General features: G+C 41.9%; 1 protein-coding gene across 6 annotated transcripts in view; it reads left to right on the top strand.

The window, feature by feature from the left end:
* GOLGA1 (golgin A1) overlaps positions 1-15,078 on the top strand; it is a 30,216-nt gene extending 15,138 nt beyond the window's left edge. For 5 of the 6 annotated variants that reach the window (XM_037879963.2, XM_037879965.2, XM_043530577.1 and 2 more), the window contains 13 exons: positions 727-822; positions 2,063-2,158; positions 2,310-2,405; positions 2,746-2,898; positions 3,201-3,296; positions 4,637-4,726; positions 6,582-6,684; positions 7,203-7,363; positions 7,796-7,951; positions 8,913-8,972; positions 10,220-10,390; positions 11,032-11,118; positions 12,424-15,078. In XM_037879963.2, the coding sequence (XP_037735891.1) occupies positions 727-822; positions 2,063-2,158; positions 2,310-2,405; positions 2,746-2,898; positions 3,201-3,296; positions 4,637-4,726; positions 6,582-6,684; positions 7,203-7,363; positions 7,796-7,951; positions 8,913-8,972; positions 10,220-10,390; positions 11,032-11,118; positions 12,424-12,504 (1,446 nt within the window). In that variant the 3' untranslated portion in view covers positions 12,505-15,078. Of the gene's footprint in view, positions 1-726; positions 823-2,062; positions 2,159-2,309; positions 2,406-2,745; positions 2,899-3,200; positions 3,297-4,636; positions 4,730-6,581; positions 6,685-7,202; positions 7,364-7,795; positions 7,952-8,912; positions 8,973-10,219; positions 10,391-11,031; positions 11,119-12,423 lie in introns of all 6 variants that reach the window. The other variant, XM_043530576.1, reaches the window with a different exon arrangement.
* Positions 15,079-15,552: the final 474 nt, after the last annotated feature.

The raw sequence follows: 15,552 nt of genomic DNA on the forward strand, positions 1-15,552 counted from the left end.
GCAAAGTCCAAACCATCCATTGTATCCACAGAGCTAAGATCCAAGCACTGATGAGAAATAGCTCTAAATTGAGAGAGCACATAGGGGAACTGAGGACAGCCAATATCTCCCGTTACTTCCTGACCCCGTTCCGCAGCACTGATATACCATATTGTTTCTGAACAGAGGCAAGCTTCCCCAGCCTAGGTCTGCAGACAGGGACACCTGCTTTTCCCTGGTAGCACTCGCCTGCAGTGCACAGCACCCTAGCCTGGTACAGCTAGTAAATGAACCTGGCTTAAATAAATCCAAGTCCAGTGTGAAAGCTACTTGTAGAGGCAGCACAATGTCCTTTTAGAGAGTAAGTGCTACAGCCAGTACACACCTTACCCTTCGCACGTGTGTTCTGTAGTGTCCCAGCAGAGTGGCTCTGCAGGGCAGTAGAGGAGGTATTTCTGTTGCAACCTTGTAGTTTCTCTGACTCCCTGAAGTTGGTCACAGATGCTGATTACATCCTCAACTTGGACTTCAGTCAAGCATCTCCAGGTCTCCCATTTTCAGTTCAAATGCTGTGCGGTAGTGATCAGTAGCTTCACTCAGTGTCAGCCCCTAGGTGCAAAGGTGTGTTACAAGTCCTAGTAACTGCTGTTTAGATTCTGGCCATCATGCCTTCACCATAAAATCAGTTTTTAGAGATAAAACTTCTGAGTCCCCCTGTATGATCTGTGATGGTGTGTTAATCTTCAGAAAACTGCTCTGGAGCAGAAACTGGATGACACCAGACAGCAGCTATTGACAGCTAGAACCAGTCATGCTGAGACTGTGAACCTACTGGAAGCCCAGGTATTTCCTCCTCCTTCACCAATGCACTCAGTGGGGTTGGCACTTTTGGCCATCTGGATGGATTAGGTGTGTTTTAGCATCCAAAGAATTTTATTTAAAACCCAACACAAATTGCCAACCTTTCGATCTTTTTTTTCAGAAGATTTGAGACTGAATATAACATTGAGCTTTGAAAGGAAAGCTTATCTCACCATATCCATATGTGTGTTTTACCTAGAGATTTTGTAGCCCTGATTTCATACTAACCCTTCTGTCACAGGGTGACACTGGCCTTTTAGAGGTACGAAGCCAGTGCACTGGTGACTGGCCAGTTGACTGACTCTCCCACACCCACACACACCCAATCCCCAGTGTTGCTTAAAAGATGACACCTGTGCCCTAGACCCTTATAGGTCCCTGAAGGAAGATGGGAAGGGGCCTGTCAGAGCCTCCTTCCTGCAGAGGAGAGAGCAGCAGAGAGTTGTCTGAAGGAAAGAGCTGCAGGAAACCAGGAGAGTAGTAACAGTGAGCTGCAGGTGATGAGTTCTGAGGAAAACAGTTGAAGGACTGGCTGGAGCTTGGGAACCCTGCAAAGTTCAGGAAGACTTGTACAGTGGTCCCTAGGAAAAGGGGAAGAGCCAGAGTGGTCACCGTAAGCCTGGCTCAGAAGCAAGGGGTTAACTCTGGAGGGAGGCCCCCAGGAGCAGGGGTAGGACTCACAGATAAGGAGGGCTGGGGAATGTAACACTGCAGTGAGAGCTCTGGTGAGCTGTGAAAAGTGCCCAGGAAAAAGGGGTTGGTCCTGGAGGGAGGTTCCCCTGAGCAGGGGTAGGACTTACAAGTGAGGGGCTGACTCTGGGCTCCAGGAAGAAACTTGTGGGAGAAAAGTGCGTCTTGAACCTCTCTGAGGGTGGGGCCCTGGAATGGGAATAACCTAGTTCTGATAGAGCGATTAATGGGTGGGTGTCCGGGCAACCAGTGACCTTTCACTGGGATTGAAGAGCTCTTGTAATCAAGTTTTACTTTTGGGGGTTGGGAGAAACTGTTTTTACTACAAGGAACCTGTGGACTTGGCATTTTATATGAATAAAAGAGTTTGAATTTGTCATTGAGAGGTTTCTTTGCATGGGTGAATAAAGGACAGAGGGAAGCAGGTGCACTTGTCATGCCACAGCCAGCCGCTGGAGGGCGTTTGAGGCTGGGGCCATGGTATGACACATTCCCTTATCTAATTTATTTACATTTTGATTCCTATTGCTAGGTCACTAAACTGAACAGCAAAGTAACTGAAGCACAGGGATCGCTCTGCGAGAGAGAAGAGTTTCTGAAGAATTTTAAAGAAAGCAACGTGTGCCAGGTAGGCCCTTTCATGAAAGGTGCAGTCTAAGGGTTTCTGTGTTTAGCCTCCTCGGCTAGTTCCTTCCCTACCCCATATTACTATTTTGTGTGCTGCTCTCCAGTAATATCCATCTTTATGGACAAGGGAGTAACTTACTCTCCTGTTTTAGCTGAAAGAACTTGAACAAGCACTACAGCTTGCTAATGGGGCACTAGAGAAGAGCAAAGAAGAAATCGGTGAGAGGGAACTACAGATCCAAAAGCTGGTGAGAATCCTCTAATCACTCAGGCTACTCATGCTAAAGCAGTCTCCACCATTTTCAGTGACAACCAGTTCTGTTTCATTATTGATAAGGCTGCAGTTGTCAGAATTCTTCCTGCTAATACTGCGACATTGGCTCCGAGATGAGTAAATGTATTTGTGTGTGAGGGTAGGTGCCAGATGGCCACAGAAATAAAGCATAGCATTGTCATTCTTTGGCGATAGGGATGGGGATGAGCAATATGAAGTTATGCCTGACTCTGACTGCAAGCTCCACGTACTCTGCCCTCCAGTAACCATAGGGTTAATATAGTGTTAACTTACAGTAATGTTTTTTCCTGAAGCAAACAGATCTAGAGGTTGAGAGCAGCAAATTACAACAGCATATCTCAACTGTAAAGCATCAGTGTGCGGAACGGATTAGCAGGCTGGAGGCTCAAATAGCTGCCCTTGAAACAGCTCGAGAGTTTGATAAAACAACTTCTCAACATAAGATAGTAAGTATAGAAACTGTTCTTTAGAGGGATATTGAATCCCCAGATTCTGCCTCTGGCATCACCTGTAACCCTTCTGTGTATTGTCTGAAAATACTAAATTCATATATAACTGCAGGTTCAAAGCTGTTCATGCTGTGGTGGTTTGAAGTTGAGGGTGAAGATCTTTCTCCAAGCAACAATGTTCAGAGGCACTGAATATGCATAAATCAACATCTCTTTGGGGGTGGGGTGTATGGATGTTTACTTACACTGTAAATGTTAAAACACTGGTTCTTGGCACACAAGATATTTCCATTTTACAGAGCCAGTTGGAACAGGAAAATGAAGATTTTAATGAAAGCAGACAAGAATATGAAAGTTCTTTAAAAAAACAAGAGTCTGAACTGGAAAGACTAAAGGTATGGGCCTAACTGTGTGTTGATGACTATGCCTGAGTAAAGAACTAAGTTTGATAAACAGCTAATGGCAAACTGTACCCTCTTGTCCATACTTAAAGCCACATTAGGTTCAGATCATGGTTAATTACTGCCACACACCTTCCTCTGGAAGTAAAATCCTACACAGAATACAAACCGTTCAAGATTCATTTCCAATGGCTGGTACTTTCTTGACACAAAATGCTTAGATCTTACTAAATACTGGCATAAACAATACATTCCAGTACTTAAAGGGATACTGTCAAGTATGAATAGCTTTGAAATCCTCTGAGGAAGAAAAGCACTAATAAAAGCATAGAATAGTATTAGCAATACATCATTTCATTCCTTTAACAGCTACTGCATCTAAATTAGTTGACTACTAAATAAAACCCTGTTCAGTCATTTAAAGCCTAAACCTTCTCTCCTTTAAGATTATAATCTCATAGAAAACTCTGAACATTAAATATCAGCCTTCGTGTGTGCGATGTAGAATTTAAGAATTGGCCACTGGAGGGAGTCATTTCCTTGTTAGGTTTCAGAGTAGCAGCCATGTTAGTCTGTATTCGCAAAAAGAAAAGGAGTACTTGTGGCACCTTAGAGACTAACAAATTTATTTGAGCATAAGCATTTGAGCACTGAATGCATCCGATGAAGTGAGCTGTAGCTCACGAAAGCTTATGCTCAAATAAATTGGTTAGTCTCTAAGGTGCCACAAGTACTCCTTTTCTATTTCCTTGTTAGTATCTTTTTAAATTGAAAAAAGAAAAAGTGGAATTGGCAGGTATGAAACATTTCATGTGGTGGTCAGGTTTGACTTTGCATACCAGAACTGTGCACCTGTCAGCAGTGCCAATGCAAAAATGGTGCCAGTATCAATCCTCTCGTCCACATATATTTTAAAAAGAATCCCAAACCACTACAGCTAATGCTTAGGGGTCACTCACCCATCACTGAAATGCAGATTCCTCTGGAGTGGGATGTGGCAACAATTCTTCAGCGGAAGAGCAGTGAAGACTGACGGACTACTTCAATAGAAACCAAAAAAGCGTTAGATTTTAGGTAAGCTGAATGCAATTGCCTGAGTTTGTGAAAAGTTCCAAGAAATGGGCTCCCTGCCAGTCTTAAGTTAGCATTGACTTAACAAGAAGTCTGATTTGAGGGATGAGATTACTGTGTGTGCTAATAACCTATAAATTCGATTTGTTAATGGATTTGGATCTTAGAGTTGAGAAACCACTGTCTTTGAGTCTTGTTCCTGTGAAAGCTTCATACTGAATTTTCTCCTCGTAAGTAATTATTGAATTATCACTGGTTTGCAGAAGGAATTAAGTAGCAGAGAAACAGTCAGTGTCGAAATTGCCAAAGCACTGGAAGAAACACGGAAACAAAGGGAGGAATTACAGCAGCAGGTAGGTTTCAGAGTAACAGCCGTGTTAGTCTGTATTCGCAAAAAGAAAAGGAGTACTTGTGGCACCTTAGAGACTAACCAATTTATTTGAGCATAAGCTTTCGTGAGCTACAGCTCACTTCATCAGGTAGGTTTATTGCTTGAACGCTTGGATTGCCCTAATCCACACAAAACAGTCTGGACCCTGTTTTAGTAATTATCCTAGTACCCAGGGGCCCAAATCAGGATTAGGCCCCAAACATCCAGGAAGAGTCTCTGCCCCAAAAAGTTTCCAGTCTAAGGACTTCCTGTTAATGCTTACACAGATGTGTAACTTTACCCATGTGAGATGTTCCCCTGAAGTCAATAGAAGTGTGCATATGCTCAAAGTTAGGTATGTGCGTAAGTGTTCATTTGCAGGATCAGAGATTACGGCAGGATGCAGCAGGTGAGTATATTAAGCAGTTGAAGAGGAGAGGGAGGGCTAGGGGCCAGTGATAGGAACACATGGCTTACAGGCTAGCTGAGAGCCCAGTGCTAAGGTTCTCCATCATTTTTTGACAGTTTTCCATAAGCATCACAATACACTTCTTGCAGTCCTTTTTTTCTACTGGATCACAGCCTTGTTTATGCTGTTAGAAGGTGGTCCCAACTTAACCCAGAAATGTTTGCTGTGTGCTAGCAACTTGGCATTCAAGGACCCACTGTCAAGTCCAACTTATTTTGTCTAGGAAAGTGTTACTGGACAACGTAGACCAATGCTTGTTTGTTGCTGGGAGCTGTGTGTTGTCAGCTAAGCAATAGTGCAGGTCTCACTGAATCCAGCCTTCAGAACGACCTCTTCAGGGTTCTTTGCTCTTGGGAGTGAGTTGCAGATCTGACTCTTCATGAATCAGTCAGATGAATCAGTCAGGGTCACATAGAATGCCCAAGTTCTGGATGGAAGTGATGCTTTCTACATTCCTATGTCCTGGAATGCAAACAGACAGGATTTTGAATGGGTTTGTGTTGACCTATGGGATTATAAACCAAGTGTGCGTACATAGAACATGACATTTTCCTTTCCTGGATGGTGAGTGTCTGCAGCTTAAAAAGAGATTGAAGAACAGCAGCATCTATTGCACATTCAGAGCTGTTCTCTCCTAACACAAAAGACTTGGTTTGCTGTAATCCAAAGTGAGCCCCGTTCTGTTGTCTGAAAAAAGTGATGGTCAGAAGGCTTCAGCAGTCTTCATGTGATTTTGATCAATTTTGGCCATTAGTTATATTATTTTGCTAGGCATTGTAGTAATTAGCTGTGTAAACTAATCTGTACTCCCAGACCTCTAACCCACATTCTGTGTGGCCTGGAACTAGCATATGTGTCTTTAAAATCTTATTTGGGAGCAAAGAGCCACGAGCAGCTACAGCCAACAGCAAACTCTTATACCTATCCCAGCACACATCTCAAGCAGCCACTGAACTTACTTCTCCTAGTGCTGAGGAGCCAGCCCAATAAGCTGACCCTTGTTCTAGGAAATCACCATAAACGCACAGTGGTGCTGATCAGTATTCATCATCCTGCTTCCTAGGTCCACCCACTGCAGAGCGTTTTAAGCTGCAGTCCTGTATGGTTTTAAATTGGTAATTATTTCATAGCTGCCATCTGCTGGCCATGACAGAAGTTGCAATTCCAATGTAGAGTTCACCCAAAGCCGTATCTTTTTTCCATTAAAGATCTTGTCCTGCTTTCAAACCCTACCTCTCTTAATGAGGGACCAGCATTGGCTGAGGTGGTGATACTCTGTAACCCTTTGGCTAGGCCACAGAAAGATTTTAGCATTTGTGGGTTCTACATATTGACTGTTCCTGTTTACCTTCTTTTGTCTGTCTTCAAGCTTACAGATCTGATCTTACTGATAAAGGGAAAGGACCAGTTGATCAATGAAAAAACTGATGTGATTCTAAAAAAAGAGGAGGAGCTAAACCAACTCAGTCAAGGTTAGACCAAAGGAGTCCACTCATCCCAAACTGCTTCACTGTGGTAAAGTCTCTGTAGCTTTAGGGATTGCTTGACTCTATAGTTTATAAAAATGCTAGCATTTTTAATTGGAAAAAGTGCAGAGAAGAGCATCTAAAATGATTTGGGGTACCAAATAGCTTCCATATAAGGAGAGATTAAAGACTGGGACTGTCTTAGTCTTAGTAAAGAGATAACTAGGGGTGGGGGGTATGCTAGAGGTCTATAAAATCATGACTGGTGTGGAGAAAGTGAGTAAGGACGTGTTGTTTACCCCTTCTCATAACGCAAGAACTAGGAGTCACCTGGTTAAAGCTCTGAGGCAGCTTGCATTGATGTTCAGTCCCCATTGTATTTGCCTCCTGCATCACTGGAGTGGGGAAATAGGCCTGAGGCTCTCCCACTTGCCTTCTGTGCAACTCACTTTGTTTGCAGAAAATTAATAGAAGTTACTGTTTTCTTCTGTAGAATGGCACTAACGGTGTCTGTCCTGACCCAGGTCATGAAGCTCTCCTGCTGCAAATGCACCTGTTGCAGTCTGACATAGAAGCATGTAAGAGCCAAGCAGCAGAGAGGGAAGAAACTGCAGGAAAGCAGATCAGTGCTTTGAGGCTGAAGATGCAGGAGCAGCAAGAACACCTGCTGGCCAGTGGGAGAAATGTGAGTGAAGTTGCAGGGCAGCTTCCTCCAGTCTTGTCTGGAAAATCAAAACGTGCAGAGACTTCAGCTCACCCTGCTGTGCCTGAAAGCAAACAAAACCTCTCCATGGGATGTGACGGGTTTTGAATTGGTCACCCCATCAACCCACCTGCTGCCTCAAAACATCATCAGAGCTGTCTGTATCTGTCACTGTGCACTTGGCCTAGAGGAACCCAATCTCCGTCAGTTTTTTAAGTGTCCTATGAAAAGCAGCACCTCTGTTAGACAGCTACCATGTCCCTTTGGGTGTCTGTCTTGGGTAATTTCACAAATGAGAGGTGGTCCTGCCCAAACTCACCATTTAAAAACACAGTGGAGCTTTATCTTCGGGCAGTGGCACCTGCCTGCCAAAGTTGTGGTCTCTGAGATTTGCTTTACTCTTTACCTTTGAAGGTTTTGGCATTAGAAGCAGCAAGAGCCTTTAATAAGCACTTGTATCCTCCAGAAGACCGTGAGGTGGAACAAAATGGAGAGGTGGCAGCTGCAGACATTATTCAACTTAAGAAAGACAATAGAGACTTGGAGCAGCAAATTTCTGAGAAAAACAAGGTAACTGAAATACAGTGGAAATGGCTTTTCCCCATTTGGCTCATGTGGCTTGTATTCCTGATTCAGCAGCCCACTGTGTGTCAGTGAGGGCCATCAGGCCTGCAGAAAAGCATGAAATTACAGGTAATATGTGACCCTAGGTACTAATGTCCTGCCCTCCTCCTGCAAAACCTGCTGCTGCCAAAGGATTTCCTGTCCCCTCCTACCTCTGGAACAGCTTCCCACACCATGGTTCACTGCTCTGCCTTCTTTCTTTAGACCCACTTCTTCTAAGAAGCCTCATTATTAAGTGATGACAATATGCTTGGTGTTGTACAAGATACAGTGTCAAGGCAGAGCCTTCTATGGAAAGATTAGTCTAGAATACAGTGCTGGAAAGACAAGACATACAGGGGAAGAAGTTACCTTATTTTTTTAACCCCTTATTCTAATATTTTTCATTTAGGGTGTGCCTTAAGGAAGAAGTGGCTCTTCAAAGTGGGGATTGACCCACTGGCTTTAAGGGGATCGTTCCAGGCCTAGGACATGTCTCCATATTTCCTTGTGCATGCACAGTTATCCATTGTAGCTTAGCTCTCTGCAGTCTTGTGGAGTCATATACATAACAGAAAATCCTGCTTCTGTGTCAGAGAAGATTCAGTATCTGATGCAGTATCTTTCCCCTTTGTTTTCTGTTAACCTCACATTTTCTCTCTAATGTTGTCACATTAATCTGCACCAGGAGTTAAAGAATAGTCTCCTCATCCCATTCCTGCTGCACTGTGTGGCTGAAAGAGCAGAGTATTCAGGCTTGTCAGATTCCTTCTCCAGAGCCATTAACTTTGTTCAGTGTCTGCCCCATTAGCTACACTTTAATTGTTGGGGTTTTTTTCATTTGAAACTTGTCTAGGTCTGAGCATGTTCAGATATGAAGCTTCCATGCTGTTAAGCTAATATCAGTTTCTCTGTCTTGTGCGTGTAGATGATAAAACAGTTACAGCAGAGAATGGCAGAGCTCAAAAAGACCCTGCAGAAAGAGTTGGTAAGTCTGGAACCTTTCCAGCCCCCCGATGTTGACAGGGTACTTACGCTGCCAGTTTTTAAAAACTTCCTGCCATCCGGATTGTAAATCCTTTGGGGTAGGGACTGTCTGCATATGTGTTTACAGAGTGCCCAGCAAAACGAATCCCCAGTCTGGGGATATAAATATTCATTAATCCCACAGATGCTTCACAGCTCTAAGAGGTGTTTAATCAGGATGTGAGTACTGCGTCAATCAGTAATTTCAGCACAAGTAAATAATTATGCCAGCCCTGATCTCTTCTTTTGCATCTAGGGGAAATCCAGGGTAGCATCCAGAGCTGGTGTGGCCAGGTCACTGTAGCTCCTCTGATGTAAGGGCTGAGGATTGGTTCATTGCACTTTGCAGTAATCTAGGGTTACTTTGTTCATCTCTGGAAACCTGCACTAGAAAACAAGAGAGATGAGGTATTCCTTCATAGACTCTTCCTTGCGGTCACTTCACAGTGAATAAAAGGATGCAGAACAGGGTTTGGGCACATCTTGGTTTTTTCTTTTGCTTGATAGTGGGTTATAGAAGACCTGGCTCCAGGGTGACTGAGGATTTCCTGATGCTTCTCCTTGGAGATGGAAGAATTGAGATTTGATTGCTATTTAGCTGCCTCTGCGGGTCAATCTCGCAGCCTTAGTGGTATCCATCTTTGGGAAAGACTCTACCCTGCAATCCTAGTAGAGGGAGGGGAGGGTAAAGGGGATGAAATGGTGAGCCCTGTCTCAATCAGCGTTAGACCAACTTGGTGCAGTCATCTAAGAAGTCATTTTTATTAAATTTGATAACTTACCTGCCTTTAAAGGTTTTAAATATCCTTTTGTTAGGATTGGATGGCTCTGGTGTTGCTAATGGGATACAGAGCCTTCCCTTCTACAATACCAAGGCAAATCCTGCTCAGGCTAGAGACAACACTCTTTTTGGTTTAGGTCCAGTTCCAGAAGTGGTTTGTGTGATGTAGACACCATTAGCAGCTTCTGTGCTGGCAGTCTGGGTAGAGGGACCAAGGATTTAGTGGATATGGAGACAATCACCATCTTCTCCCTACAAGTGGCTCTTTCGGGGTAAGGTGGGGAGAAGCTTTTGCTTGAGTGTTCCTGCCTGGCTACTCTTGTCTTGTGGATAGAGGACTTTAGTCTCCAGTGGTATCAGGATAGCACCTTTCTCCAGTACTAAATTCATATCACTTTTAAATATAAAATGCAGTTTTTCCTTTTCAGAAAATAAGGCCTGACAGCGAGATCCCTGAAGTACGTGAGAAACCAAATTCTGAAGTGCCTAATGCTGCCATGACTGTCACAAACAACTCTGATTTAAATGACTCACGGGAGATCAATTTTGAATACCTTAAACATGTTGTACTAAAGTTCATGTCCTGCCGGGAATCTGAGGTAAAGACTTGTTCTCACATCTACGTTTGACAGCTTTCTTCTCCTCCCTGCACACCACAGTCACTCATGCTTACTAAAATAAACAAAAACTCCAACTGTAATTAAGATCTAGAAAGAGAATTGCAACTGCACAGTGTTATGTTTAACTGCTTTAGTCTTTGAAGCACCAGCTGCATCCTGGTGTCCTGTTGATCTGGTAAGATGCATCCATTTAAAATATTAGTACCGCGGGTTTGAACAGACACTCAACACTAAAGATACATTAGGATATTGTATGTCTCCATTCTGCCTATACACCAGCCTGGTTAACCCTAGGAACTATTCAGGGTTACCATGGGAACCAACTGCATTCTTCATTCAAATAAACCAGGTAAATTAAGTGCTTCCTCCAAACTATGCAAACCACAACAGAGACTGAAGAATCAAGAAAAGCTGCCTGCCAAACACAGAGGAAGTAAGCCACCTCAGTGATTTTATGGAAGGCAGTTCCCTAGAGCTGACACAATCCACACCTGTGAATGGGATAGGATAGAGGCTTCATACCAAACCTGCACAGATCCTCAGTGCTACCCCATAATCCCAGAGTGGACCTAGAGACCTGAGAGTTTTGCAAAATATCAACACATCTGTTTTTATTTCAGGCATTCCACCTAATTAAAGCTGTGTCTGTGTTACTTAACTTTTCGCAAGAGGAAGAAAATATGCTCAAAGAAACATTGGAATACAAGGTAAGATTTGTTTTTGTGTGTGTCCTCTCCTAGATGTCCCAGCATAGAACAGTGAGGATGTTCAGCAACATATTTCCCAAATTTTAGCTTCTGTATCTAATGACAATTGCTGTTTTCATGCAATTAGCAGACCAGTGTGTTTACAAACATTTAAATATGTTTACAGCAGATAAATTACATGGTGATTAAACAAGAACATATCTTTTGAGTAGTTTGCCTTTTCATCCTCATTTTTATTTTCTATCGGCAGAGCCCCACCAGCTTCCCGTTTTGTGCCTAAATCTCATTTAATAGTGACCCACTACCTCCCCATAGATGATCTGTGGTGTTTAATCTCTAACTGTTTTAGTCTCCGCTCTTCTCATGCGGTAGTGATCACTGACTGCTGTACTCAAGGGCATAGCAAGCTGCAATTTGCATTACATGGTTATTAGTGATTTGTACTTGCTCTGTTTCCGCTCACAATGATAAACTCTTCTCGTAGTATTGCTGGAAGTGATTGTGTAAGACAGCAAAGGCAAGTACAGGACAACTTTCCCATGCACCAGAAAAGTACTAAGGGCAGCAGTGGACTCAGTATTGGGTAGGAAGCTAGTAGCTCCTTAGTTCTAATCCTGGCTCCTAGAGGAAGTGCTTAAGTGTTCAGAGCAAGGGGCTGAGTCAGAATTCTTGCGTTCTACTCTTGCCTTTGCCACTGATTTGTTGTATGACCATGGAAGTCACATAACCTGTTTTTGCTTGTTTCCCGTTCCGTAAAATGAGAATTCTCACCGAGGGGCATAAGGGAGATTTTACTAATGGATGTTTGTAAAGGGCTATGTGGTGTTACCCCAAGGCCCACTGTTCTGTCATTCTGTTCCTACTTGGATCAAGAGTTAAGTTAACCATGTTCAGACTAGATATCTGAGTATACAGGAGGGATATGGGGTGCCATTTCACAGTGGGTATTTTACATTTGACTTTAATCAGGGTTCTGTGATTACAAATTAAACTGTATGAAGTTAAAGGAACATTCAGTTGAAATAATTTAAACAAATAATCCTGTTATACATAATCAGCTAAATTTTATGAAAGCAGAAGGAATATGTGCTGTTCAGACAATGAAAATCAGTGAAACCAGTTTCACTGGAATCTTAGTTCTGAGGTGTGTGGGATGCAAATACTTTTGCTGCCTATATTGTATAAATGCTTGTTTTTTTAACCAAATCTTTTTAACCTTTAACCAAAGGGCTGATGTCCCTTGTTAAATCCTCATGATTTAAAAGAAGAGTCTAGGTTAATGTGTGTTGTGCTTTCCCATGCCAGATGTCGTGGTTTGGGTCAAAGCCATCTCCCAAAGGCAGTATCCGGCCATCCATCTCGAATCCCAGGACAGCATGGTCTTAAGGGAACTGGAAAATGGGCAATCAGCTTCTAGCCTCTTTTTTTTTCTGTGAAAAGGACACTTCACACACTAGTTCAGGTGTGTCTTAATCACTGTCATTGCAGTATTTTGTACAAGAATTTTGACAAATTGTTTACAAAGATATACTGTACAAGCAGCATCCTTCACTGCAAATTGAAATTTTCTCTCTGGGGTGGATTCAGGGACTCTGTCTCAATGGCCTGTTAGCTGTGTAACAGCTATCTCCTTATGCTCATAAATCCTGTGTCTTGGCACCAAAGGATTATATTAATTTCACTAAACATTGGTGGCAGTTCAGGATTTTGACAGTTACATTTGTCGTGATGGGGGAATCCCAGCTTCTGTTGTCACGAAATACTAGAGTTCCATAACTCTAGGTACATACAGTAAAGCTTCCCTTTCTCATTGTGCACAGGTGGCAATGAAGGGGTGTTTGCTGGTGGTACTGTGTTCAATACCTGACAGTTCTAAAAGCTTTTTTGAGAACACGAACAAGGGGTATAACCAAAAACAAAGTCTTGCCTTGTTATACTGACCTAACTTGTTAGCATTTGTTCATATCACTGTGTAAATTTTACCGTGCATAGATCCTGGCCTGCGGTCATGAAAACTGCACAGATGACATTTATTTAATTTTCAGAGAGAGAGCACAACTTTATAGTTGTCTGATTTTTACTTTTCTTAAAGAAAAAAATTAATATTTAAAATGGTCTTAATTATAGTACCTAATACTCAATCACCTTTTAAACTAATGTACTAGTCTGTATCATAAGTTGTTAGTGTTGGGAAGAAAGGTAGTAAACCATTTTAAATACTTTTTAAAGCTGACTTTCAGTTTATTGTAAACATAATTAAAAGAAGAGTTCCATAGTTCTTACTGAAAGGAAAAAAAATCTTAGTGATACAAAGGGCAAAGAATGTCAGTATAAAACCTTTGATTTTTTTTTCTTTACAAGTTTGCTAGCAGCAGACTTTTATAACTAACACCTGCTTCCCTCTAAAGCAGTATTGATTGGTTCTATTTCAGACTTTACATTTACCTTCAACTAAATTTGCTTTGATTTTAAGGTGGTGGGCTTATTAGCTCTTTCCTGTCCTCCTATTCTTTAGTTGGAGCATGTTAGTCCTTTTAATGTAAAGGCAGAATTCAGCTTGTACACAGCAGCCTGTGACTTGAATACTATGAACTTCCCTGGAGAGGAAGGACAGACTAAGTCCTGATCTGCCATACAGAGCTGGAATAGAATTTTGCCCTTAGTTACTAACCACAAACTACATTAAAAATAGGAAGCAGCAATTTGTCTGGCTTTGTTTAAAAAAACTGAAGTATTTATAAAAGCTACATAGAAAATATAGAACTTACACAGGCAGCAAGTTTAGTCATTCTTTGGCAAAAAGGCTCTCGGGTATTGCTGAATAACAGTATTTTTATCAAATACATCTTGTTAAAGAAATTCAACATATTCTTAAGATAGAATTTTAGACCAAATGTTTCTTGATAAGACATTCATAGTCACTGTAGTATTTTAACCTTACTGAGGGTGTAGGAGTTGGCCTGTGCTAGTAAGAGTAATGTCAAAAGGAGTTTTATAAATCAAGTTACCCTTCCATTGTGGAAGAACAGCAATAAGATTTTCAGTAAACAGGCTCTGTCCTTACACCTAAGTAAACACCTTTAATGGCTTTAGCTTCACCTACAGCATTACTCTCAATGGAGGGGCTCAAGGGCTGCCTTTACCACAGTTAACTTACAACATACAAACAAATGTAAAAGCTTTCATATTAGAAAATTTAATGAATCTTAAGGGGCAGAGACTTGCGTCCATTATTCTTCCCTCTCCAAATGGAGCAATGAGGGCTATGCCTGTGTGTACTTAGAACTAAAGCTTTCATTTTACTGTGATTAAAAAAATTACTGTAGGATGAATGGCTCCTTTCCATAAGGTATCAAAGAAATTCAAACATTCTCAATTGCAGTAGCGACCCTTGCTAGTGTCTCTTGATGACAGTGGATCTAGGGCAGGTAAATTCCAGTATGGTGATGCCCCTTGTACTGTTCTTGTCCACCAGTGACCACCAGCATGCTGCTTAAGGATTTATTTAAAAGCTGGTTTGAGTTGTTCCTTTAATCTGCTATGGGTTGCTGTTTAACATGAAGGAAAGTAGTCTCCTCAGCTGGCTAGGGGATCAGGGTAAAGGGAACAAGGTGGGCTGTATGCTAGAGAAACTTACAGTATCTGTTGAATAGCATAACTTCAGTTTGATCCTATAGGAATTTAAGGTCCTTAATTTGCTATGAGCTAGTTTTCTTGTGTTGAATTTTCTGTAACTATCACAGCAAGAATAATCTATGGTGTATATATTAAAATAATTAATGTACTTTTTCCTTCTATAGAAGCTCCTGGGTATATATAATCCTTTCTATGAACATTTGCCAGTGGATTTTAATCTATTCCTTTCGTGTTGTAAATATGGATTGTATTATATAACACTATGAAACAACTGAACTAATTTGTGGTGCAATATTTTTGATTAAAACTCTGGACTTCCTTCTAGTCACCTTACTTGGTTAGCTCAATGGTATTCCAGTGTCAATGGACCAGGTAGTTAACATGTAAAGGAGCTAACTGACCTCTGTGGGGGAACTGTTATACTTAACTCATGAACCAAGCCTACTTTCTTATTGAGGGTAAGTGCATACTTTTTCTTCTCCTACCTTCTGTGGCTAATATTTCTGACACCCTTCCCTCACTTGATGCATAATACATACTGCAGGAGAGCAAATTTCACTGAAGGGGGTGAAGTCCATTTATAAAGCCCAAGTTCAACTGCTGTCCTGTAGTTACAATCAAGTACCCTTTTGTTTGACCTCTGTTTCTCTTTCATCCCTCCATGGCTGCTTGATTAAGAGAAGCCATCTTCCAGCAGTCAGGGGTTCTTCTTGAAGCAGTGTGGTAATGCCTTTTTCAGAACATAGAACCCATGAGCAGACCTCCAATCTCTCATTTCTTAAATTCAGTTACCTTTAA

The sequence above is a fragment of the Chelonia mydas genome, chromosome 16 (genome assembly GCF_015237465.2).
Source record: "Chelonia mydas isolate rCheMyd1 chromosome 16, rCheMyd1.pri.v2, whole genome shotgun sequence".
In the NCBI taxonomy this organism is placed as follows: Eukaryota; Metazoa; Chordata; order Testudines; family Cheloniidae; genus Chelonia; species Chelonia mydas.